General features: G+C 41.4%; 3 protein-coding genes across 8 annotated transcripts in view; all 3 read right to left on the bottom strand.

Annotated features, from left to right (window-relative positions):
- IL17RD (interleukin 17 receptor D) overlaps positions 1-17861 on the bottom strand; it is a 40255-nt gene extending 22394 nt beyond the window's left edge. Inside the window, exon 1 of one of the 2 annotated variants that reach the window (XM_021297978.2) lies at positions 17715-17861. In XM_021297978.2, the coding sequence (XP_021153653.2) occupies positions 17715-17717 (3 nt within the window). In that variant the 5' untranslated portion in view covers positions 17718-17861. Of the gene's footprint in view, positions 1-8269; positions 8484-17714 lie in introns of those variants that run through there. The other variant, XM_021297979.2, reaches the window with a different exon arrangement.
- HESX1 (HESX homeobox 1) lies at positions 17635-24771 on the bottom strand. Of its 2 annotated transcripts, XM_065075788.1 has the most exons (5): positions 24559-24771; positions 19595-19714; positions 19271-19476; positions 18859-18960; positions 17635-17890 (listed from the first exon to the last, which is right to left on the bottom strand). In XM_065075788.1, exons 1-5 carry the CDS (start codon positions 24752-24754, stop codon positions 17792-17794), a joined length of 723 nt encoding a protein of 240 aa, XP_064931860.1. In that variant the 5' UTR covers positions 24755-24771; the 3' UTR covers positions 17635-17791. The 2 variants fall into 2 exon arrangements, with proteins under 2 accessions (XP_064931860.1, XP_021153655.1); XM_021297980.2 differs by lacking the exon at positions 24559-24771 and having other exon boundaries at positions 17722-17890; positions 19595-22343.
- The window catches only part of ASB14 (ankyrin repeat and SOCS box containing 14), a 35552-nt gene continuing 33304 nt past the window's right edge, over positions 22529-24776 (bottom strand). For all 4 annotated transcript variants that reach the window (XR_010475187.1, XR_010475188.1, XR_010475189.1 and 1 more), the window contains one exon: positions 22529-22676. The gene's annotated coding sequence lies outside the window, so the exon portion shown is untranslated. The remainder of the gene's footprint in view (positions 22677-24776) is intronic.

Genomic DNA, 24776 nt, shown 5'->3' with positions numbered 1-24776 from the left:
ATGTCTACCACACGTAACGTGGCTACACAGAACAGGCGCTGTTCCACGGCACCAGGCCTTATTCTGTCGCTTATTTTGTGGCTTTGATTCCTACATTTACTGCCAGGATGTAATAAAAAGGAAGTTCTGTCCTTGCAGCTCACTCTCTACTGAGCTGAATGTCCCATTTTCAAACCTCTGCATGACATTTCACGGCTAGTGGTCCTTATTGAAAAAGAACCCAAAAGTGAATGGCACGATTAGTGAATTACTCTTAGAAATGCCACTATATGGAGCAACCTAAGCGAGCCCAACCTGCATTATTCCCAGCTAATGAATAAAAGATGAAGGTTTTGTTTCCACGGATGTCCCGAGGAAGCACAGAATAATAACTTTTCACCTGTTGTGGGTCAGGCTCAGTCAGGTGTTTGTTTTGTCTCTTTGATTCTTATTTTAACCTCTTTTGTGGTTAACCTATTACTGCTGTCAGAAGGTAAACTACGGTAATTATTCAACATCACCAACATAATTTTGGGGGAAAAAGAGCTGTAACTATCTTGGAACAGACTGCGTTACTGATTCTTTGAAAAGTATCTTAGCTAAATATTTTGTATTATAGAACAGAAAAAGCAAAACATTAGGCATTCTTTTATAACAAAAACATTCTTTTATAACAAATATTCATGTATGCTCAGCATACTAACTTCAGGCTCTTTTGCTGAGATACTGTTTTTGAAGGTGTTTAAATGAACACATGTCAAGGGTGGGAATTTTAAAGCTATCCGAACAGTCGCACAGAGCACTGGGTTCCTCACCGAGGGAGCCAAGGGACTTGCCGACCCCGGCGGCGCTGAGCCCTTCATTCTGCAGTTCACTTCAGCACATTCGCTCACCACAACTGCCGGGAACCCCGCTTTATCGTGTCCTTCAAGTGACCCCGTTGAGAAAATTAAATTAAATCAAATTAAATACATAACTACTGGGCCATCCTTTCCATTCAGACTGTTTGAATAATGTGATTTACAAACAGGTGCATCAAAACAGGCAGGGAGGGAAGGGCCAACAGCAACACCAAAGTGGGAGGAAAAGCGGATGGGAGTGACGTTTTTTCACCAACCAGCTTCACTGCTGAGTCAATGTTAAATGGAGCTACACCCTGGGCCACAAAGGAGAGCAAATCCCCTTGCAAGTTAATGGGAATTAGGGCACTCCATTCTGTTTCTGAATCGCACCCCAAGCAGGATCTGCTCACACTTCCAGGGTGAAGCTTAAACCGCCCGTTTGTTCCCCACAGCTCCCAGACTGCAAGGGGAAGCCCAGCACAAAACCGACAGCTTTGCTACCGAGGTTTGGGATCCAGCGACACCCCCGTCCTGGGCTGGATCTGAACCCCATCCAGTCTGATCGCCCACAGCAACCACACAACTTACTGCTTCCAACTTCCACCCTCAGTTCGTTACTACTGCCTGTAATTAGGGGCAAGACCAGGCTAAGAGAGCTCTCTGAAAACACAGAAAACAGGGCTTTGCCACAGATTTAACAGATAGGGTTTTAGCTCTTGGAACAAACCAAAAACACCCAAAAACCAACAGAAACAAAAATCACTCAACAAAACTTTTAATATTCCACGCTTAAAAGGAAAACAGACGCGGTGCTGTTTCCACGAGGCCTGCGTATAGTTTGAATCGTTGTATAAAATACAAAGATAGTGTGACTAGCAGGAGTCTCTAAAGTTGTATTTTTAATGTTTCGTGGTCCCAGGCCACTCACACCTGGAACACACGTGTTCATCTGTGCAGCCCCGAGCTTCCAGTCTGAACAGCTGAGATTTGCTGGTTTGGCCTAAACATCCTCATCTTTCACCTTCCTGCTAGCTAAGCTAAATTCACCCCCAATTTAAGCTGCATTAGTTAAAAAATGGTTCTACTTTAGCCTGTACAATTGAAATTATAAAAAGGTGACTTCTACAAATCAGATGACTTGTTGGAACTTCATACGCAAACAGATGAAACTGAACTTCACCATGGATATACAAACAAAAAGATTCCCTTTTGTGAATCCCAGAATCTAACCTAACAGCTTGTTTTAATCTTGGAGATCTACAACTTTGAAGGAAAATATGAGAAACATATATCGATATTTTTATGTTATAAATACAAAACTCAAATAAGTTCAATTTATAAAGGTAGGGTGTATTTTAAGTGACACATTATGAGTTTGGGATTCCCATGGAGGACTAAAATCCTCCATTTGAAAATACAAAGCAAAATTAATTAGGAAGCACAGTTTGAGGGGAAGGTATTCTTGCAAAGAGTCCTCAGAAAGGATCACCTTGAAGGCGTTTGATGCTGAGGAGACGCCGTAAGGTTTCTTCACACAAAAGCAGCCATCAGCAGAGCACAACCAGATGTTGGCGTTTCTTTTCTTACTTTTTGGAAACCTCTGTGACCTCCCTCAAATTAAAAAAGGGAATAGCATTTTTAAAGCCACGGGAGCTATCATTAGCGAAGCATTCGGAGGATTTTCATTAATTCATAGCCAGCCAACCAGGAATTTTCCCACAGCCGTATACAAAACAAGTCAGCGAAGTCACTGATTGCTTGGTTGGAGCTGAATGTGGCCAGGGGCGAGATCAGAAATACCCAGTCCCTCCCTCTCATAGGACAGGGAAGAACATAGGGAAGGTCAGAAATTAAAATCCAAGTCTGCCCACCAACCACGAGGAAAATCCAGCATTTCCGTATTATGGCAGGTATAGAAATGGTTATTACGTACTATTTTGTGAGCTAAGAGAATCATATAGATAGACAGAAATCAATTATTTGGAAACGTTTAACCGCAGAACGTGGGGCTGCACACAGAACTACGTGTCTACCATCTCCTCCACATCGCAGCCTTAAAATGTAGTTGCATGTAGTAATATCCACAGGGTGTAGCAACCCGTGACCTGACACACATTGAGCTGGAGCCCTTTGAGCTCCGCACGCTCGGTTGTCCCTTGTGGCTCCTGTCAGCCCAGGGTTCCAGCACAGAGCAGCTTGTGCTTGCGGCGCTGGGTCGTAACACCAAGGTTACAGAAAACAGAACACAATTAACAATTAAGAACCAGCACAGACGGTTCCGAGTTTGCACCTCCAGGCCTGCAGGAAGGGGGACAACACCTGGACAAAGCCACCTCTCCCATTTGTTTGGGCACATCAGGATAAGCAGCACAAGTGATGTGCCCCAAACCAGGTTTACTGCCTTGCTGAGTAACGGCCCAGGATCAGATCTGTAAGGATAAGGATAATAATCGTAAGGATAATAAAGGGTGCTCAGGCACAACGGTAAAATGCTACACGCGTGAAAGTATAAAATCATTTTTCAAGCTTGCACTTAAATTTTGATCCTTACAGTCTCACATTACCATAACCTAAAATTAAGTACTTAATACGCATTGATCTAGACACAGTCCCCTATTTTAAGTTACTGTAAGTTGCATTTCCATAAAATAATTTTTCATCATTAATACAGGGAGAAGGGTATAACAAACATTCATGTATTTGATAAAACTTTGTTTCTAAGCCTGATGTATTTATGCATAATGGTATTTTTTAAATTAAGAACAACACATGGTATAGAAACATCAGCATTAACCCAGCATTTCAGAAAAAAAAAAGTATTTCAAATACCCTTCATTTTGCTGGCAGTGGTGTATATATAAAACCAAAGCTGTACACTGGCATTAAAGCTCCAGTAATACCTTGCACTCCCCTTATCTTGTTTGCTTCTTAAAAACATGCTAAATTTATGGATAAAATGAAGCCTTTGAGCAGAATTAAGCAGGCAAGTTCACATCAAAGCCTTGTTTCATCATCTTTAGACTGATCTGTTGGGAAGGACAGCTGGTCCTTATTAAACACCCTTTAAATGTTGCACTTTTAATTAAGTAACATCCATGTTACATTAACATTACCAAATAATAAACTAAAGAAAAGCTGGTATCGTCTAATCATAACTGCCTAACATCTTTTCACCAGTGGACTATAAAGTATTAATCTATTAAAGCGGAACTTGTTCTTAAATAAGTGTTTGGGAGGTGTAGTTCCTGCACCTCTGCTTACACAACAGCACACTTGGGGGAGGCAGGGACTGGAGTCTGACATGATCTACGGTAGGGACACGATCTAGAGGGGAAATGAATCAAAGCTGTGACAGTTTGGAGAGGCTTCAGATGCAGAAACCTTGTTAGGTCAACAGCTTGTAAATTAGCATCACAGTCCCACTGTGTGTTGAATGTTCATTCTGAAAACACAGCATTTAAACCCCGTGGCCTGGTAGCTCTTGAAGAAACACTCATCTGCTTATTTAAACACTCACGTTCTGGGGCTGCTTTGTGCATTTTTACACTAACTTGAACAGGCGGACTGTCACCAACGCTTTCGGACACCAGAGTAAAAACGGGGTCACGTTCTTTGCTACATTACTTGATAAATCAAACGAAAAAATCCCAATCCTGGAGTGATGTTGAAGCCAAATTCCGAGCTACACGTGATGTTGAAGACAAGTTCTGAGCTACACCAAGCACCGCAGACACCTCCATGCATGGCTGCCCCTGCCTGCACAGCCCTGCGCCCAACTGCAGGTGACATCTCATTGATGCTCAAATGCTGTCACATTGTTCTACGTGCAGGTGGAGAGAAATGTAGTGATTCTGAAAATTAAGAAGAAGTGGAGGCTACAGAACCGCTGGCATCTGGTCTGCAGAGCTCCGAGCAGCCCCGCAGCTGCCCGGGGTCAACGCAGCCCTGCTGGCAAACACCGACGCCTCCGCCAGGCCTCACCTCGGCTGGTCCTGCCCAATTCCCTTACAAATTTTAAATACTCTGCAAGAGAAAATGTAGGGTTTTTTTCTACCTGTATGAAAAGAGCAAGAAATCAAAGGAGGAATTTAAACTCCAGTAGATTATTTCTTACATTTTCACCTGAATAAAGTTCCTAAAACATACATTGAGCTGGGAAAATTATTTCAGTATGATTTAGCTCTGCGCATAGAAAAACTCTGACTGTAGAGAATGTGTTGGGAAAGATGCTCGAGGAGACAAATGTGGGGACACAGCAGGATGAGCCTAAAGGAAAACGAGACAGGCAGAGCCCTGAGAGTGGAACAGCAGGAAACAGGGATCTTCATCTTCAGAGTCCTGCTGACAAAGGGAAAAGGAAATAATTTCGAAAGCTCCTTAAATAAAGAGCATAGAAGACGACAGTGGGAGAGCTTCCGCAAACAGAGCCCCTGGTATGTCTGATGAGCCTTGCATAGCAAAGATGTTTGGGAAAGATGTTTGCTACAATGCTGTGTTATTTCTTCTTTCTCATCATACAGTCTCATTAAATTTGAGCTTTCTACTGAACGCGGTTCAGTTCCAGGAACTGCAGAGGAATTAAGCATATGAAAAAAATTACTCATGTGTGCAGTCCTGTTAGAATCTACAAACAACTGGAGAGTAAAGTTGCTCGTGTGTTTAACACCGAATAAATGAATCTGAAATACATTCAAATCACCATCAGAGCCCAGCTCTGCCTTCCCTGGGCACCTCACGGCTTGTTTATGGGATGAACACAATTCAGAGGCTGCTTTTCCAGAACAGCTCCCCATGTGGACAAACGTATCCTAGATGAGAAGAGGCCCTTTCCTGATGGATTCTTTATGGATACAGGTATGCATACGATGCAGTAAGACCATCCATATGGAAAGCTACTTTGCAATGCTATTCTGCTTTAAGGAAATATTCTACCTTAATCTGAAATAACATAAGTGTAGGAATACATTAACACTTCTGTTAAACATCGTTCTGTTAAACACCAATGAAACATCAATCCTAGACTTAGCAAAGTCAATCCAAATCCTAAAATCCTGGATCCATTGAAATCCCTGACAATTCTTCGCAACAGTAATGTCGTTATTTGTCCTGATATTAACTGTCTTCCTGCTGCAGTCTTATGTTGAGCTTGTAAGACAAAGTATTCATAAAGCAGGTGATGCATACCGGCATATATTTTGTGCTGGAAGCTGTAAAATCAGTAAATAAATAATCAAATCCAAATGCTTTAGTTTTAAAAATATCAGCTACTAAGAATCATGTCAGGAGCTTCAAATACCTCCTCATCCCATTCTTTCAACCGTAGTCCAGGAATATGCTCATCAAGTCAAGCTTTTACTGCTACAAAACAATGAGGAAACTTGAAACTGTATTTTGCAGAGTGAAAGGAAAGCGCTCCTTGCTTGTATAATGTACCAAGATGGAAAACAGAGTTCAAAAACAACACTCAAAGAATAAAAAAGCTTCATGGGGGGTGGGAAGTGCACCACACGTTTAGCAGAGGAAAATATCCGACCTGGGTGTATCTAGGTGTACATACAGACACCCGGCTCTCTACATCTTATTTCTCCTTAAACAACTATTAAAAGTTAATTCATATTTTTCTAGACTGTTTACTTATGCCATTGAGAATTACCTGAATTCAACTGCTTCATTTAACGTTTGCTAGACATTTTTACTTTATGTAGAACGTTAAGATTCATTCATGCCCTTAACACGCGTTAATTAGACACTACTGCAATAAGAATATCTGTTTGAATAGGATACAATTGCTGCAGGGCTTGTGTCTTTTCAATCAGTCAGTGTCCCTGCAGGGCTCAGAGTGGCAGAGGGGAAGTGGCCTGTGGTTAAACAGAGGAAATACCAAGGAATTTTAATAGAGCAAATAGTCTTTTTACTTCCTACAGGGTCCTACTTCAAAGGGAACCCGGCTCCAGAGCAGACAATGTGTTAGAGGGGCCATCGCTCATTTAATCGTGTGTCAAGTCTACTCAGAACTTACATGCAGACCAAGATAAATCGCACATAACTGGGACAATAGGTCCCATCCCGCAGTCAGGACTCCGATAAATGCTGCCCTGCCCGGATTACACAGGCAAGCACACGCAAAAAACTGGTATTAGAAAATCACACTATGAAATTATAACTAAACAATCAGACAAGATATCTCATACGTTGCCTAGGGAAGGCCGAACTTGAAGCTGAAAATACAATAAAACCAGAAAGCAGTACAAATATTTAACAAGCTAAAATGTTACATGTTGTGAGCCATAAAGACAAAGAGGGGTTTATGCTAATTGGAAAGAGTGTAACTTTTACTGATCCAAAAAGCAGTCAAAATAATTGTGTTAATAATAGGATGTTATGGTACATTCTGGTTTAATAAATGCAACATCATCAATTATGTAAGCAAAAATCAAACCAACACAAACTCTTCTGCATATCTCTGTAAATGTCAAAATACACCTATCAAGTGTTGTGATTTTTAATAGTGATAATTTGCTTAATAGCTGACAGAAAACTTGACAGAAATAGATCCAGTGGTCGTTACGAGCATGTGGACTATCCTGCCTGCTCCTGGTGAAACACAATAGACACGCTGAGCCAAAACATTTTATTCCTAATTCTCAGTTAAAAACGCCTGATAGGGGAATCTAAACCTTCAGCAGCTCCATCCAGCACAAAGATTTAGGTCTTACTATCAGGGATTGAAGTTTGTTTTTCCACACTCTTACACATTTTCCAATGCTTTCGCCTTTCTAAACTATGCCCCACAAACTTCTGAACTGTGTGTTGCAGGAACATTCTCAAAAGAGCTGATCTGAAACCAGGCAAATCCTTAGTGACAGTCTAACAAAAAGGAAAAGCAATGAAAGTCAGTTGTGTTCCCCCCGTGTCCTGGATCCCCACGCTTCAACTACATTGGTAACCAGACATCAGGAGAGAGGAAATAACAAAACACGCAACGCGAAAGTTATTTTAAATCATCGAAAAAAAAGGAAAAGCGATCAAGAAAAGCCTGACAGCAAAACACGCCAGAAACAGGAACAAAAGGCAAAGACTCCTAACAAAATGTTTATCACCTTCCTCCCCCCTCCCCCAAATTTCCTACATCCTCTGTGTAACGATCAGGCCTGGAGCTCAGACCCCAAGCCGGCCTCGAATCATTAAAATAACAAAGCCCAAGTGATGGTTTTTCCCCTCCAGGTCTGCTCGGGGAAGGGCAGAGCGCTGGTGCCACCGCACCCGGTGAGCGACCGACTCACTTTTCTGCTCAAAGATGCGAGAAACCAACAAATCCCCCTTCCCGGTAAATGCCTCCCGGAACAGTAAAGCCCCCAAGTTGGAAAACTCTCAGTACCCCCCACCAAAAAAATCAATCTGCAAAAACTCCACCGATGCAAAGGAGGGGAACATCGCCCATTACTCACCCTCGCTCCGCAAGCATCGGATGCTGAGCCCCTCCGGCCGCCGGCTGCTCCAGCGAGCCGGGGAGCGGCGAGGAGGAGGAGGAAAGAGCCGAAACGCAGCCCCGCTGCCATGGTCTGAATTGCGGAGCGAAGGGAACCGGGAGCGGAGGGGCCGGCGGGGCATGCGCGGCCGGGGGCGGCCGCTCCGGGGGCGGGAGAGCGGCGGCTCCGGGGGCGGGGGTCCCCCCGCCCCCGGAGCCGCCGCTCTCCCGCCCCCGGAGCGGCCGCCCCATCTGAATACAGGTGTGTTGATAACCATTAATGAGTCTCCTCCCAGCTCCCTCAGCCTTTCCTCACACGGGAGATGCTCCACTCCCTTCAGCATCTTGGTGGCTGCGCTGGACTCTCTCCAGCAGTTCCCTGTCCTGCTGGAACTGAGGGGCCACAACTGGACACAATATTCCAGGTGTGGTCTCCCCAGGGCAGAGCAGAGGGGCAGGAGAACCTCTCTGACCTACTGACCACCCCCTTCTAACCCACCCCAGGTACCATTGGCTTCCTGGACACAAGGGCCCAGTGCTGGCTCATGGTCACCCTGCTGTCCCCAGGACCCCCAGGTCCCTTTTCCCTACACTGCTCTCTAATAGGTCATTCCCCAACTTACACTGGAACCTGGGGTTGTTCCTGCCCACATATAAGACTCTACACTTGCCCTTGCTATATTTCATTAAATCAAATGAAGAACCAGAAAGCAAACCCAGCAGCCTTGGCCAATGTAGCGCTGGGAGCTGTTGGGACACGTCCCCACGCTGGCACCTTTCCCCAGGGACAGTGACAGACTCATGCTGCCTTCCTGGAAAACACCATATCGCCCTTCCCGATCTATATCACCGATCCAGTTACTGCACTATGGAGCTGGATGCTGCCCATGGTAACCCATGGATTTTGGCTTCTTTTTCCCACAGGTAAGAGAGAAGTGCCACAGCACTGACAAGACTGACATGCATGAAGCCACCGTGGCACAGTGGCAGCTGCCACAGGTGCCAGCAGCACCCAGAAAGCAGCAAAATACTTCGTCTTATTTACCAGCACCTCAAATTTAGCAAAGATGTCATCTGAGAAAATCACCGTTGATGCCCGCTTCACAATAGTTCAGCTTGAGCTAATAACAAAGTGACACAGCTGAAAAGAAATATCTCCATTCTGCCACCATGTCCAGCTTACTAACATAAGTGAACTGACTGAACACATAAATATTTCATCGCTTTGAATACATGTAGAATTTCCACTGAAATCTTTTGTGGAAAAGGGTAGGGGAGAGGTGGGAATCAATTAACATCTTTAGCTGGAATCTCCACACTGCTGCTAGCTAACACAAGGGCAAAAGCACATGTGAGGACTGTGCTTTTCTGCAGGCTCTTTAGTCCTTTTTACAGCAGTTTCTTGTTTCCAAATAGTATAGAATGCATAATACCCAAAAGTCACGGGTATCAGTATCATGCAATGTACAGCTGGTTTTGGTTGCCACTCTCTCTTTTTGCTTAAAGCTAAAGAACACATTTTTTTCCTTCCCCTTTCCGAGCAGCTGTTCCCAGATGGAGGGAACTGTAAGAACCCAGCAGTTCCTATTTCTGAGAATATGGTTAAAAATTCCCTACCAAATTTTTATATCATTCAGCAAGAAATCCTTCTTAGACTTGGAAGCTTGTTCCATCCATACTTCATATTTCTAGCACTGAAATCTCTCCCAAGAGAGACTGAACTTGACTGCAGAAGGAGTTATGAAAACAGCTCACTTTGGAGCCAGAAAGCACAAAAAAGTGTTCAGCTGAGTCAGACGATCGCAACTATTGCAGCATCACACTGCTGTTCTACACACCACGCACCGTTAGAGACGGAGGATGAGCTGCCGCGAGCCGAGCAGGCAGAAAGCAGCACCTCAGAAACCTCTGACAGGTCTGGAATCACAAAGTACCACCTTGTTCTCCATACAAGCACAAATAAGATGCCAGAACAGAAAAGCCGCGATGTGAGGGTCTTCTCCAACTTCACTGGGCAGATACTGGAAGGTGGAAAACCAGATCTTTTGAAAATAGCCACTCATACTAAAGCGTCCCATTTACACGTGGATGGTTTTCCTGTGGAATGAACAATGAAACAAAAAGGAGAATGAAAGATCTTTCACTATCAAAGCTTAATAACAAAATTAGGAAGTATGAAATGGATGTGGACACTCTCAGCAAGGGCATGAACAATCCCACCAGTGTCAAGGGTCCCAAAAATTCTACACAGATGGACTCTTTCATATTATAACATGCCATAGTTTCAAAAGATCTGGCTAAGCTCAAGTGAAAGATTATCAGCTGACAAGACAGTGACTCCAGACCATAACATTACATTGAAATTTGAATCAAATCTATCAACAGTTATACTTCAAGGCAACTTTTAAATCACTAGGCCTTGAGAAAGGTGCCAAAAAATCAATAAAAACTCTCAGTTCCAAAAGGAAAATCTGTATTACTATGCCCATTTTATAGATGGGGAAACTTAAGCACAGAGTCGTAAAGAGGCCTGCTTTTATGTCTTGCACACACGCCCAGGGCTAAACCTGTAATTAGATTTGGAGTCAGGAAAGGCTCTGCCCCTTAGCAAGACAGGAAGAGACCCCTGGGTGTAGCGGGCTTTGTTTTTAATTTGCTGTTTTCTACAGACACACACTCTCCTCCCTAAGGTCATCCTGACATGACCAGTGGGTGCTCAAAGCAGCGTGGGCCAGGTCCAGCCCCAGAACAGCTCCAGTTGTCCCGAGCCAGCTCCTCCCACCGTGTCCACACAGCTATCAGCACTTCGGGAGCAGCCGCTGCTGCGTCCAGATGGGACTTGGAAGTGGAATCACACAGATGAATTCTGCTTTGACGCTGGCAACCACTTCTGTATCCAGATGCTTTAAAACAAGTCCCGAAATTAAGCGTCCTGTCCCTAATGCTGAATAAGCGAAACCTCGCAGAATCCCTCATAGTATGCAGGCAGTAATATTTCTCTCCTGCTCACTTTTTATGTCACATTCTCACAGTTTAGCTTTTTCTCCTAAAATCTCAAGTGTGTCTTCAGGTATTTGGGGATGTTTTGAGGCTTGTAGAGTTCAGAGACTAGGGAGTGAATGGTATTGTGACCTTTCTGGATGACTTAATGTCTTCTACAGGAAATTGCACTTAATTACCTAGGAAGTTTCAGTCCTATATTCCTAAAGGCTCAAGTTAGCAACAAATCTAAACTAGGCTGAAAAGGAACTGCCTGAAATAAACCAAACAGTCATTATACAAAAATTACCTCTGATCACCACCAAAATAACAATTTATCAGTGATTCACAGATGTAAATCTTCATATAATATTACAGCTCCCCAGACCCCACAGTCCTCTGCATTGCACACAGGCCGACTTGTTCTGCTGGCAGAGGTTTGCACTCACGTGTCAACTCTCCCTCTGTATTTCTGTTCAGTTTTGCATCTGTTTATTCATATGAATATAATAACGGAGCAGACAGCTCAGTTGTGAGATGGTTCCGTTTACTGATGCGCCACCAAATCCACTCCCAAAGCTGCGGAACTGGCTCTGAGGAAAGGGGGAGCAGGGCAGGAGCGCGGCTTTCAGCAGCAGCCTGCTCTCCACTGCATGAGCTGTAATATGAAACTGCACTTGCAGAGAAAAGCAGATTGTAACGCAAAGAAAATTAAGAATTGCATGGAGAAGTCACTTTTCAATGTAAATTCTGCTGAACTAGAAATATTCCAAACCAACAACTGCATCCCTTTTATTCTTTAGCAACAATTCAATAATTTTTAATGTTCAAAACTATATTTTTCTGCAACGTAGGCATTTCATCTCAATCAACTATTAAAAATGCAAATCAAGATCCCCACAATGCAGTTCAAATAAACGCTAGAAATGTTAATAATGTTTTTACAAGAGTTTCTCGGCTTTGCTTCTCATCTCAGCCCTTCCCTTCTACAGCACAATACTTTCCATCCCGACAACTTGTCATTTTCCTTCTGCAGGGGAATATGGGGAAGGGGGTGGAGAAGCGACCCTGACCTAAGTCTGTTCTGAAATTCAACAGCATCCCGTGGCAATGTCTGCAAAACTAATCCCAGCACACACTGAGGGACCCCTCGCTGAGCACAAACTGAGCCTTAAACCCCTTCCCATTTAACGCAGGGGGAGTGATTTGCTCAAGCACTTCAGGATGACATCGTTTGTCATTTGAGGCCAAAAGCTATGGAAAATTAAGGCTAAAGAAAATGTTTTGAAGATTTTTGTAATTAAAATGCATGGAGCCATTAGTAACAGATACTGTTACAGAACAATAGGAACATGGCTGGAAGAATTTAAAAAAATAAATCTTTGTATTGTGTAACCATTATGGAAGAAGACTGGAAAGCACTTTGGCAATAGCGCCTCAATTCTACTCCCACTAAGGGAAATACACAAACAAAAGAAAATACAAATGCTGGAAGCATATGGAAATTGCAATCGTTATTTCTATGATAGATGCATCATATTTCAGAGAATAATTTTAAAACACTTTTAAAGCAGATTTAGAAAAGAATCCACAGCAGTTCTACAAGACTGGGCTATAAAAGAGAAGAAGGGCCCTGTTCAGAACGACAGTTGTTGCCGGCAGCTCTGCCTCTCAAACAAACAAACTCGACGTTCTTTTCATCTACAGTCTGGCAAATTATTTTAAAAGAAAAATCTGAAGCAGTCGGGTACTGGGATTGAGTTAGCTGCTTATTCTGGAAAGACTAAAACCAATATGCAGCTAATAGACTGATCAAACACAATGGACAAGATTCCACAGTATCACAGTATGTTTGGGATTGGAAGGGACCTCAAAAGATCATCTAGTCCAATCCCCCGATTGTTAAAGATTTGTTAACACTTACATCGAAAGTTAAGCCATGTTAATATACGTTATAACAGATCATTATCATTTGTTTCTAATTAGATTATAATAGTAACAGTCACTGGAAACACCACTCCTACTAAACTCTAATTTATGTTACAGCTTATTGCCCAGGACCAAACATTGACAGAGGAAAGAATGGAAAGACTGGCAGAGTTCTCTCATTTAAACAAGAATGTCTACAAGAAAAGGAGGTTTGCCACAGAAGCGAAGTTTCCCAAGTCTCCAGCCACAGCTGCTGCAGTCCAAGGGCAGTGCTGGTGCCTCATTCCAACGCTGCCCCATGACTTCCCTTGTCAAAATCAGTTAGAGCAGTTTGCAATTATTTTGTCAGATAGCCACATCCTGGAGCACAGAACAAGATGCTGTTCCAGCTCTGGAGTGAGAGAACTGCATTTCACTCTTATCCAAATATCTATCTGGTAACTTACAATTATTTGAATCAAGAAAGAAATTAACGTGGATACTAAGTAATTTATTAATATCTTGCCCTGACTGACCACTCTGAAACGCAAGACAAACTGTTAAGAAATGCACAGTATTTAAACAGCCCCACGTCATTTCTTATTCTTCTAATGTGATAAAATAATGATAAATGAAAAGTCTGGTGGCGATAAGTGTTTCTTTGTCACTTTGTCAAATGCTTTCTGGAATATAAAAAGATTCTGCTACCATAAATGGACTATGTCAGGCAGTCTTATAAACACATACTCCAGAAAGCTCTCTAAATTAATTTAGAGACAAGGTTGGCTGCCCAAAACTGAATTCTTATAGGTAATGCTAATAGCTAATTATTAATAAATGCTCACTAGGTTCAGAGCAATATTGACCACTTGGAACTTTTGAAAATCAGGCCCAACATCAAGCATTTGTATGCACGCACAATATAAATTTGGTCGCAAAGTTTGTACCGCAGTTACAACAGGCAGTCACCTGCGGGCACTCCGTCTACCCGCAGCCTCAACTCATGGCTGCGGATTTCACGCAAAATGAATTTAACACGTGGGACTGCAGTTATAAAATCTGGCCACAAGAGGGCAAAAGCAGCCCAGCATTTGTAGAGGTATTGCAACCACAGACCATCATCACCGCTACAAGATTTATGAATGCAAGTCTGATTTAACATGAAAAAGGAAAGTGTTTAAGATGCAGCTAATATATAGCCAACAATCTTTAATTCAGAATACTTGATCCGCTATCTCCTTATTTCCTTAATACGGCATCATTCATAAAAATTGAATCCAAAGATATTCTGGATTTTTACCATGACTGATGTATTACAATTTAAAAAACTAACAATTGTGATTTCACACGCTAAGTCGGAATACAAACCAAGAAGACTGAGACTTATCTGATCACTGTTCTGAAGGGCAGATAAACAGAAAGACTGCCAGGTAAAGTATGCTGAAATCTGGTCCCACTCCGGTTTTGCAATTTCAGGATGCATGGAGGCCTCTTTCGCTCTCTTAAGGAGGCCTACTGTTATTTGGACTGGCTGTGCCCAGACATATAACATTGCATATTACATATATTATATTACCAAGGTAGCCCAGAAAGCTGCACATTATCAGGAAGTACAAGATTAGAAAATCCTGCAAAGTCCAGACTATTAATTTTTAAGACTGAAAAAAATCAGCTGTATTTGAGAAAGTGATGGCCACAGTTGGAACCCATGCTGGTCAAAGCGGGTGTAAATGTAAAGCTAGAGGTTCGCCTGCAACTTGTTGATGCATTCACTTTGGAAGAGCAAGCTAAGCCAAGATAAAGCAAATACTGCAATTATGCTGTTAAACTCTTTGTCCTCAGCACTACTGCTACAGTCTTAGTACCTCACACCATCATCCTTAGCGTAACATCCACTAATTGGGAGCAGGATACTGGGGCTGGTGCCTTTATTATTCTGCTACTATTCTACTCCTTCTCTTAAATTGCCTTGTCAGACTTCTGTCACTTGAGACATTAGGCGTATTTAGGTATTTGCCAGATAATAGACTGAGGTTCTTAGCATCAATCTGCACAGATTAGTCTAATCTGTTGCTGCTGGAAACCTTGTTTCCACCGTAAAGCAGACAATAGTGTCAAGTTACCTGCCAGAAGGTTAAACTATGGGCAATGTATGTTTTGAGGTGAGAAGAAAAACAAAATTGAACTCAAGCATTCCCAGTATTGTCTTTACCTTTACCAGATCAGGTGGGTATCTGAACTGAAATTCCGATTTCTCTAAAAGCTATTCCTCATGGATTGCAGTACATTTAAAGTGCTTCATTTGTGACTATTTTCTTAAGTATTTTTGAAAGCAGGATACAATAGAAGTTCGGTTAGTCATGTTAATTAGTCATGAATAATTAGCATTTCAATATTGGATAAAACTTTGCTCCTGGAAAACCAACTTAGGATGAAAATAACAAAGTCAAGCAATTCAAGATGCTAGGAATTCTATAAAAATGAAGGCAATGAGCCTGAAGTTAAAGACAGAAAATAGCAAATTCCTGGAGCCTTGTTCTAAAGTAATGCAGCTTTTCAGTAGTATTTTCAGAAAATACAGATTAAAAAACAAACAAACAAACCCCACCATCTCTTATATCTCAACCTATCATCCAAATATCAAATAAGGACTTAAGTCAGATCATCCTTCCCTTAGCTTTTCCTAATATGAAACTACATAATATTAAGTTCTTTCAATCACCACTTGTCTCAAACTTACCTTTCATTCTATAGGACAGCAGATATCACAGATACAAGCGTCAAGAAAGGAAGAGCAAACTTGGTTTGTTCACGATATAAAAGGTATGATCTTATCTCAAAAAATCCTAAACTAACTGCATTTCACAATACCTTGCAACCATCCAGCAAAGATACATTAAATCATCCATTATATAATTACAACTGAACCATCTAGACATGCCCTAAGAAAGAACACAAGTTAGAAGAGACAGAGGAATCAGAAACTGTCTGGAAGCAGCAGAGACAGCTCTTGAAAATCTTAATGCCCGCCTCTTCTGGAGACTATGCTACACTGAACGTAACGTGCCAGCAAAAAACCTGCTGCCATTTTATTATTATTAAACAAGAAAGTGCAAGTGAAGAACAACCTGACAGTATTTGCACTACTAAGACCCCACAAGAATGTATGGATTTTTTTTCCCCTCCTTTTCTGCTATTTACATTTTGCCTGTATTAACAATGATCCAGTGACTTCCATGTCCTCAGTGTCCTGACTTCACAGCTGAGTGTCAGACTGAATGAGCCCGCTGGCCCCGGTGTGGAGATTGAAGACTTGGGCTCAAAATTCTTCCTCCAGTGAATATCAAAGTAATTCATACAAAGCAAAACTGTTTCCACAGGAAATACAGCAACCAACATCATAGCTCAGTCACTAAACATTGCTTCAACATGGGATAGTTTGCCAGTGATCTATACTCTGAATTTGATAAAAACAATTTGAGTGTCATAAGCACTCACATAATTTCCTCTCCCTAGTTTACAAATTGAAATATTCTTTCAAGTCAGCGCTTCAGCTGAACCATCAGCCTAACGCAAACCGATAATTTTGTGTACGCAGCTGGGCCCATGTAGAACGCGTCTCTGGTGGGTACCTCGGGCTGAAGGCTCGTTGAAGGACACCAGCATTTCAAACAAGCGCTCAGAGCTCTGCTGAACAGGGAACAGCGAACGCACCCTCACAAGCCCTTCCTGCACCCTGGCCAGCAAGAGCCGCGCTTTGGGTTGGTTTTTATAAGGCTGCCCTTCAGGCTGAGTATCAAATAGGAGGATAACTAACTTTCATGGACTGCTTGATAAAAATGAATTCAACACCCTAAAATTAATGGCAATGGTCTAGATACCTGGTCTGGTCACAACTGATTTGATGCTGTGAAATGCTGCATTCTGTCATTAAAAGATAATAGTGCAACTTCTATAACTGGAATACTTAACACTGACAAGAGATATCCAAGTTGAAGTAGTAAATAGACAAATATCCTAAATTAAAATATTCTATTAAAATATTATAATTTTCAGCTTCTTTTAACCAAACAATTCTTCAAACTGAGCAGTCAGTTGAATAGTAGCGCTTCCACTTGAGATACCTTTTTCTAAAAAAATTATGTTCTTAATAAAAAGATCATACTCTTTATAAATAAGCTACTTAAACTCCAATGTGACAAACAATCTGTTTCAGGTAGCGAAATCTATTTTCCGTATAGTGTATTTCAGAATTTAAACACTCTTTAAAAAAACCCAACCACCAGGAAGCTTTTTCAAGTCAGTTAAGCTGCTGTAATTCATACTAGCTGAAAATCTTGTGCAACCTCAGGTCTGGATTTTTTTAGACTGCAAAAATACCTGAACTTTTCTGAAAGTACTTATTAAAATATAGAGAAAAAGTTCACTTTTTCCACAAAAAGTAGATTATAATAATACTTCAAGTATTTACAGTTTATTTGAAGGAAAGTTATGGTAAACTTTCAAATCTGGGCATAAAATCATAATTAATGTATCACCATTACTAAACACAAGCTGTGAAGACTCCAGTAACTCCTCGTGTTGTACTGTAGCACCGTAACAGCAAATCTTCCTTCTACTCTAGCAGGCTGTTGGTGAGATTATTTTTCACCATTAGAAACTGAGATTCTCGGTGTGATCTTTTCAGCTTGGCACGCCGGTTCTGGAACCAGATCTAAAATTGAAAGCAAAGGCATGCTTTTCAGAAACACAGCACTGTCAGCAGAATCAACTTTGACACTTTACAATATTCACACAACTTTGCAGTATTTCATGTAATGACAGTGGTTTGGAAGTTCAATACAAATTTAAAATCAGCAGATAACGTCAGGTAGCCACCTGCAATAATTTAATGCCACAGACGAAGAAAAGAATACCCCCAGGTTAACTGGAACATTAGGACTAGCTTCACTGAAATTACTGTAAAAACTAATATTAACTTCACTGACACTGAATCAGACCCTGGAAGATTCTGAGCATCTGGAATTCACGCACAAGTCTTAAGGTGTTGTTTCTCCGGCTGCTTTGTTAATCTCAGCCTCAAGCTTCCTGTCAACCCCAATCTAATACTTGCATCAACAGCTTAATAAACACCGAGGTGAGGCCCACATTCTAATATTTCTGGCATGCTTCTTATCGCATTAGACTAGCTGGAAAGCAATAATTAAAAACCCTGAGTAGATTTTGCTTTAGGTCAAATGAAGACAGGCTCAAACACTGGTTTAACACATATGCTCTACTGACAGTCTCACAAAATACTTAAGAAAATATAGAAATTCTTTCAATATTTGTTCCAAATTTGTTTCTCAAATACAGTGACAAGCATAATATAAACATGATTTTTAAATGTGAAAGCAAATGATCAAGTTCTGCACATGATAACTAGAGAATAACAGCAAGTACCATGGAAATATTGCAGTGCTGAACACCCTATCAATGCTATGGAAGGAGGTTTAAGATTTCAGAAGGAATTCAACAGCTTCCATTTCACAAATTCTTGCCAGCACACCACATGTATAAATGTACAACATTTTAAATTGAGATTATTAAGATTATTGCTACTGCTGTCAAAATAATTATTTCTATAATCAGCAAGTACATATAGATGGAATTACAGAAAAGTTCAAATAAATCTTTAATTACCTGTATCCTGTCTTCATCTAAATCTAATTTGCGAGCTAGCTCTTCTCTGATATCGATGCCAGGGTAGGAGTTAATTTTAAAAACATTTTCTAAGACTTCAATCTGAGGAGATAAAACATAGTTGTTGAATAGTTATCACTACCTTCATAGTAGTAATAAAGAAAATAAATACAAAAACCAGTTTAGTTTGTTCAACAGGAGACTTCCAAGCAGCGTTTGTGCAATTCTGATTCCATGCATAAACACAGGTCAGCTGAAATTAGCAACATTACTGTTAATTTACACTAGTTCTGATTACTGGTTCTCTCTGCAGACATGCATCATACTGGATTAGTCAGCTGTTATAGGCTTCTATCAACATTTTACTAAACTACATTGCTATTCATTTATTAAACACTGAGAAAATCCCTACCTGGTTTCTAGTGAATGCAGTTCTTGGTCTCCTGCCCCTGTACCAGCTCAACTCTCGTTTGAAGGACAGCCTTTCTGTGACTGAAAAATAGTTTTCACACCTCAAAACTTTTTCCTCTTGTGCTGGATTACTGTTAGCACGGAATAATGGATTTTCATAGCAAACAACAGGGATTTGCAGATGGGAAGATCTGTCATCACCTAAAACTAGAAGAAGCAAGCAAACAAGAGCTTCAATGTACTTGTTTTTAGTAGAAACATGAAAATATCAAGATTTTTAAAGGAGTAAAAGCTTGAGAGGTTACAGAACAGGCTGCTGACTTACCCAGGTTGGTGCAGGCATCCACCCACGGTCTATGGGGTTTCCCAGCTGGAATGCCATCTTTCTTCTGCTCCAGTCCCAAAATACTTTCAATGGAAAACGAGCACTGTATGGTTTTCTTTTCTGCAAAACCAGACACCTTCCGAAGGTTCTGAGACACGGATGCGGTGGCCGCGCTCAGCGATGTACCTGCCATGCTGTCACCCTCAGCCAGCACAGCGCCAATACTGTACTTGCATTTCTCCACAGGTCCTCCTTATAGCTATGTTGACAAGGGGGTTGGATTTGCCACGTCATTAATTAAAATCTTTTATTAGAAAGTTTTAGCATGTCAATGAAAACTCTCCCACCAAGAGGCACGAGGAGTTAATTGTTTATTTGTTTGCAAGTAATTAGCAACTAATGGTGACACCAGGGGGGCCACCAAGAGGGACAAAAAGTGTTATCTCTCCTAACCAGAACATCGACTTAACTTTCTCAAAAGAAGCTGTGCACAAATACAGTACTTCTCTTTTATTCAAAATCATTAATGTATAAAATCGGGTTTTTTAAAAACTTTATACTCTAATGGACTCCACTTACCTAAACATAGCAGCATGATAGGAAACCAGTCAAGTGATAAGTAATCTCATTTAAGTGAATTTCCTTCCAAGGAAATTTAAAAAATAATCTCTTAATGCTATTAGGGTAATCCCGATGAAAATGCCTCTGTTTTTTCATATGCATATGTAATGGTGAACGTGGTCAATAAAACAACAATAGCTTCTGGCGTAAGGCGCTGTGCAGTGGGTTGGCAGTGTTGTCAGAGCTCAGTGTAATTGCCTTCCAAGTGCCTGGATTAGTTAACAGGAACAGTTGCACCAACCATTTTAAATAATTCATGCATTCATTTTTCTTATTAAAATAACTTTGTTGTGGCTTTTTTGAAACACGCCATACATGAAATTTCCTGATGATCCTTTGCAACATAAAAACAAACCTTAAAGTAACAGAAGCAGTACACTCAAGTTTACTGGTTTAAAAACATCATTTTACTGCTACCTGTTCCTCTCTTCTCGAAGATTTATAACCAATATAAACTTATTTAAACCCCATAAACCAAACACTTTAAATGACCAAAAATCATGAGTAATGGGAAAAATCTGGCCCTCTATTTTCTCTTGGTTTGCCATTTCCTCAGAGTAGTTTAGTCTGTGCCATCAGTCATTCACGTGGCTAAGAACAAATATTAGGGACACAAACAGTATATCCACTTTGATTCTCTTTATATTTTTAAACAACCCAAGATAAATCTTTAGGAACAGACAGAGGCAGGAAAGTTGCTAAGGAAATGGCAGAGTCTAGAATTGACAATAATGCACTGAGGGAGATTCTACAGAGAAAAATCCCATCCATGGTGGGTTCACATCAGAAAGACGTTCAGCTGAAGAATGCTGACTTACTGGACTGACTTTGTGTTGCATGATGAGATTGTTCTCAAACCAAACTATCAAAGAGTGACAATTCAAGAAGTGATCTTACCCAGGACACCTTATCAGCACGTATCAATATAACTGCAATGACCCCCTGTAAACTAAGTTCCAACCATCATTTAACAGCCTCAGCAAACACAAAGTGCAAACATTAAAACAAAGGCTGTAAGGACAGATGTATGAAGCCACTGCTTGCTGGAATATTTGGTGTACTGGAGGTCAGTGGGACACAGTGTTAAGCAAGGGCCTTGCAGCACTTTATGTTTCAGTACAGTTGCTCCCAACAAGGCAACCTGTGACCATAACAAGGCAGCAGGACTCCTTCTCCCGACTGCACACAGTTATTTGGAGTGTTCGGGCTGCACACCGCGTCCAGGTTGCTAGATTTCTTTGAAGAGAAGCTTGCTTAGTCGTAGAAGAAAGCTATTTGTTAGCAAGAGAAACAGTCAAACTTTTCCATAAGAAATTAGGATTAAAATATATTTTCCAACAGTGCAAAAAACTTAAAAGTTTTAGATCCAAGAATACCTGGTAATAAAGAACCACTGAGTGTAAAGAGACATTGAGCCTTCACTCAAAAACTACACTTTGTTATTTTGACCCATTAGAAATAATCAATACTCCTCTTGCAAGCAGTAGGGAACTACCTATAGAGTTTTAACTAAATATGACCATAGGGGTAATCAAAGCAACACAACAAACATCAAGTTGAAAATCCTGAATCAATAATAGGAGAAATCACTGCTCCTTGGATATGCAAATCCAATCCTCTTACAGCACCACATACTCGATGAGGCAGCAAACTAATCTCCCTTTGCGATTTTGCACCACTGTTTTTTGCCCAGAACAGCAGAGTTCATCTGGTTTAGTAGATGAAGCTCTTGTTCTTCAGAGATGTGAAGCCCCTCGGGACTCTGTTTACAGCAGCTGAAGACACACACCAGGAGTTCTGGACGGCTTTGGTCCAAACCCCAACATTTGCTGTTCTCACCCACTGCTACTCCACCGCCAGGTCACCTTTCATGATAAGCCTGTGCAATATTTTCAGCTTTTTGAAAAGGTATAAATGGTATATGTAAGCTTCCTTGATTACTTATCACACTCGAAATAACCACCTTTCATCGCACCTTTCCCATGGCTTCTTTACCACCCTGCACCAGTGTTTCACCACCTCAGCTATTCTGCTCCTTTCTAGCATGTTTTGAGCAGGAATAACAAAGACTGTATTCAACACCAACTTCAAAACTTAAAAGGTTGTTTTAAGCAAGAAGACCTCAAAACCGTTACCACTATTTTTCACAAAATACGACTAAAAGCAGTTAGCTATTTCTTCACTGAAGTAAAAGCTATTTTGACCCAGGGAGATTAAGTGAACACAGATAAATTCAAGGTAAATCCAAGGCTGGCACTAGCAGAAGTCTGAGAAAGCGTGTGAAACAGTGGGTGACGTGCCGATAAATCCTACCTTATCCAAATAGCTACTTTCACCCTCCTGCAGAGGCAGAATATTCTCTCCATTAGGGGATGCATCTGGAATTCTCTAGAGAGCCACTGGTTGCTCTTCTGCCTGTTTACATGGCGCCAGGTGTTAGTTCCACACATTTTTAAGGCCCCTTATTATTTTGCAGAAAGAACAGAAAAAAAAAGAAAAAAAAAATCACACTAACAAAACATCTACAATGCTGAAAAAAGTTTAACACTAAAACCACTCACTAAAGGGTTCACAGGGATTCTTCAATCCATTAGTATCAAATCTCATCTGTTGCTGTCAAATTTGTATCTCAAATAACACTTTTGGATACATTGTAATATTCATAAAAAACACATAAGACCAAGACAAGTAAGTTCTTACAGAATGTTTCAACATAAGGGATCTATTAAAAAAGGTGACTACTAATTCACAGAAGCCCTGGTACTACACCATGATTAGAAAGGCCTCCCATGCTGCTGAACCAGACGGAATCACATAAACTGAATTGTTACAATCAACAGCAACAAGACACATTTTTATGGTACATGCCAGCTGAGATACCAAAGCACATTTCTACATATTAAAGATGTTTGTTCGCATTTTGTTTTTTCTTCTATAAAATATTTAATTCTAAAAGACCTTTTCTCTATTCATAGCAGCTAAAGAAATGTTTTTTTTTTCCTCTGCCACTTAGAGTCGGAAATATATGAAGGTAACTCAAACCAATGCCATTTAAACTTACTACCTTCCTGAAATCTGTGAGGGAAATGCATCTTGTGGTACAAACCAGAGAGCATTTCTTACAGAAGACTGCTGTAAAACGTAGCCACAAGTTAACTGATCTCAAAATCAGAGAGCTATGCATATATAGGTCATGAACCAAAGCTAACATTTTGTCTTTAAAACACTTAGTCTCTAAAAAACCCTGTAAGATGTCTCTGTATTATGCCCCTCATATGACAGAAGGAGAAGTGGTGTGGCTGGCTCCAGCGAGGTGAGTCACCAGCTGAGCCGGTAAATGAACTGACTGAACCCAGCTGGAACTTGGAAATTTCCTCACCACTCCCTATGAAAAAACTAAAACCAAACAACCCCCCCCCACCTCAAAAATCCTTAAATGTTTGTTAATTTCATACCAGCCTTTTCCTTTATCTGCTTTTAAAGATAAACCACAATCTGATACAACATAAAGAAAGGTCTCCACAGCAAGACTGCACAAGAGTTAATCATTTGCTCTGCTAGATGTCTTTGTGTACTTTCTAATCTGGTTTTATATCAAGTTCACCTGGTCCCAAAAAGCCCAAACCAATACAATAACTTGGGTCAAAACATACTAATAACAGAGGGCAATTCAAGAATATGCTACTTTTTAAACAGTACACAATGATCTCGTTCAATTCCAGAGTCCTCGCTGTAGTTTCAAGCATTTAAAATTGGTTGCCGTCCTATAGCACCAAGTTATCCCGGCTGAGAAAGCAGGGAGTCCACTGGAACTGGTTACGCTCTTGTTTCCGAGGGGACAACCTGCGCTCAGCAGTGGTGGGCTTTGTTTGCTTGTTTTTTTAAGCCACCAGCAGGAACACAAACCAGATCCTGAGCTGAAGCCACCACTTGGTAACAAAAACCACTGGGTAATTAGGGATAGAAATACTGTCCTGATAAAAGCCCTGGTGGATGGTGGAGAAAGACATGACAGGGATAAAAGGACACTTCTTAAAAGGGATGCTCCAGGTGATACCAAGAGTGTAGAGGATGCTTCATCATGACAGGAAACACAACAGCGTCAGTGCCACTGTGGTTTTGTTCCCAAGATCATTGTCTGTTAAGACAGCAGCCTCCAAATAAAGACAACCAGCGCTAGGAGGACATACTGATTTGTAACACAGAGCATATACATAACTACCAAAAAAAAAAAAAAAAAAAAGTTTGTTTGCTTTTTTTCCAGAAACTTCGCTTGACAACCATCACCTGTGCGCTACACCAGAGCGTGGAAACGTCCCTGTCGGTCTCGGATCCCCACTCACCGCTCGCCGCGGCGGGTGACGGGGCGCTCTTCCGAGAGGCGGGAGCCGACGTGACCGCCAGGAAGGCGCCTCTTTCCCGCTCCCGTGTCACGGGTGGGGAGGGGACGCGGGTCCCTGAGGGGACACGGCGGGGAGGGCAGCGAACCCCGGCGCGAGCCGCTCCCGCCACGCAGCCGCCCACGCGCCGCGCGCTCATGCAGACAAACAGACAGACCCGC

This window comes from Columba livia, chromosome 10, assembly GCF_036013475.1.
Source record: "Columba livia isolate bColLiv1 breed racing homer chromosome 10, bColLiv1.pat.W.v2, whole genome shotgun sequence".
NCBI lineage: Eukaryota > Metazoa > Chordata > Aves > Columbiformes > Columbidae > Columba > Columba livia.
The sequence above is the reverse complement of the archived record's forward strand: the minus strand, read 5'-3'. Positions and strand labels throughout refer to the sequence as shown.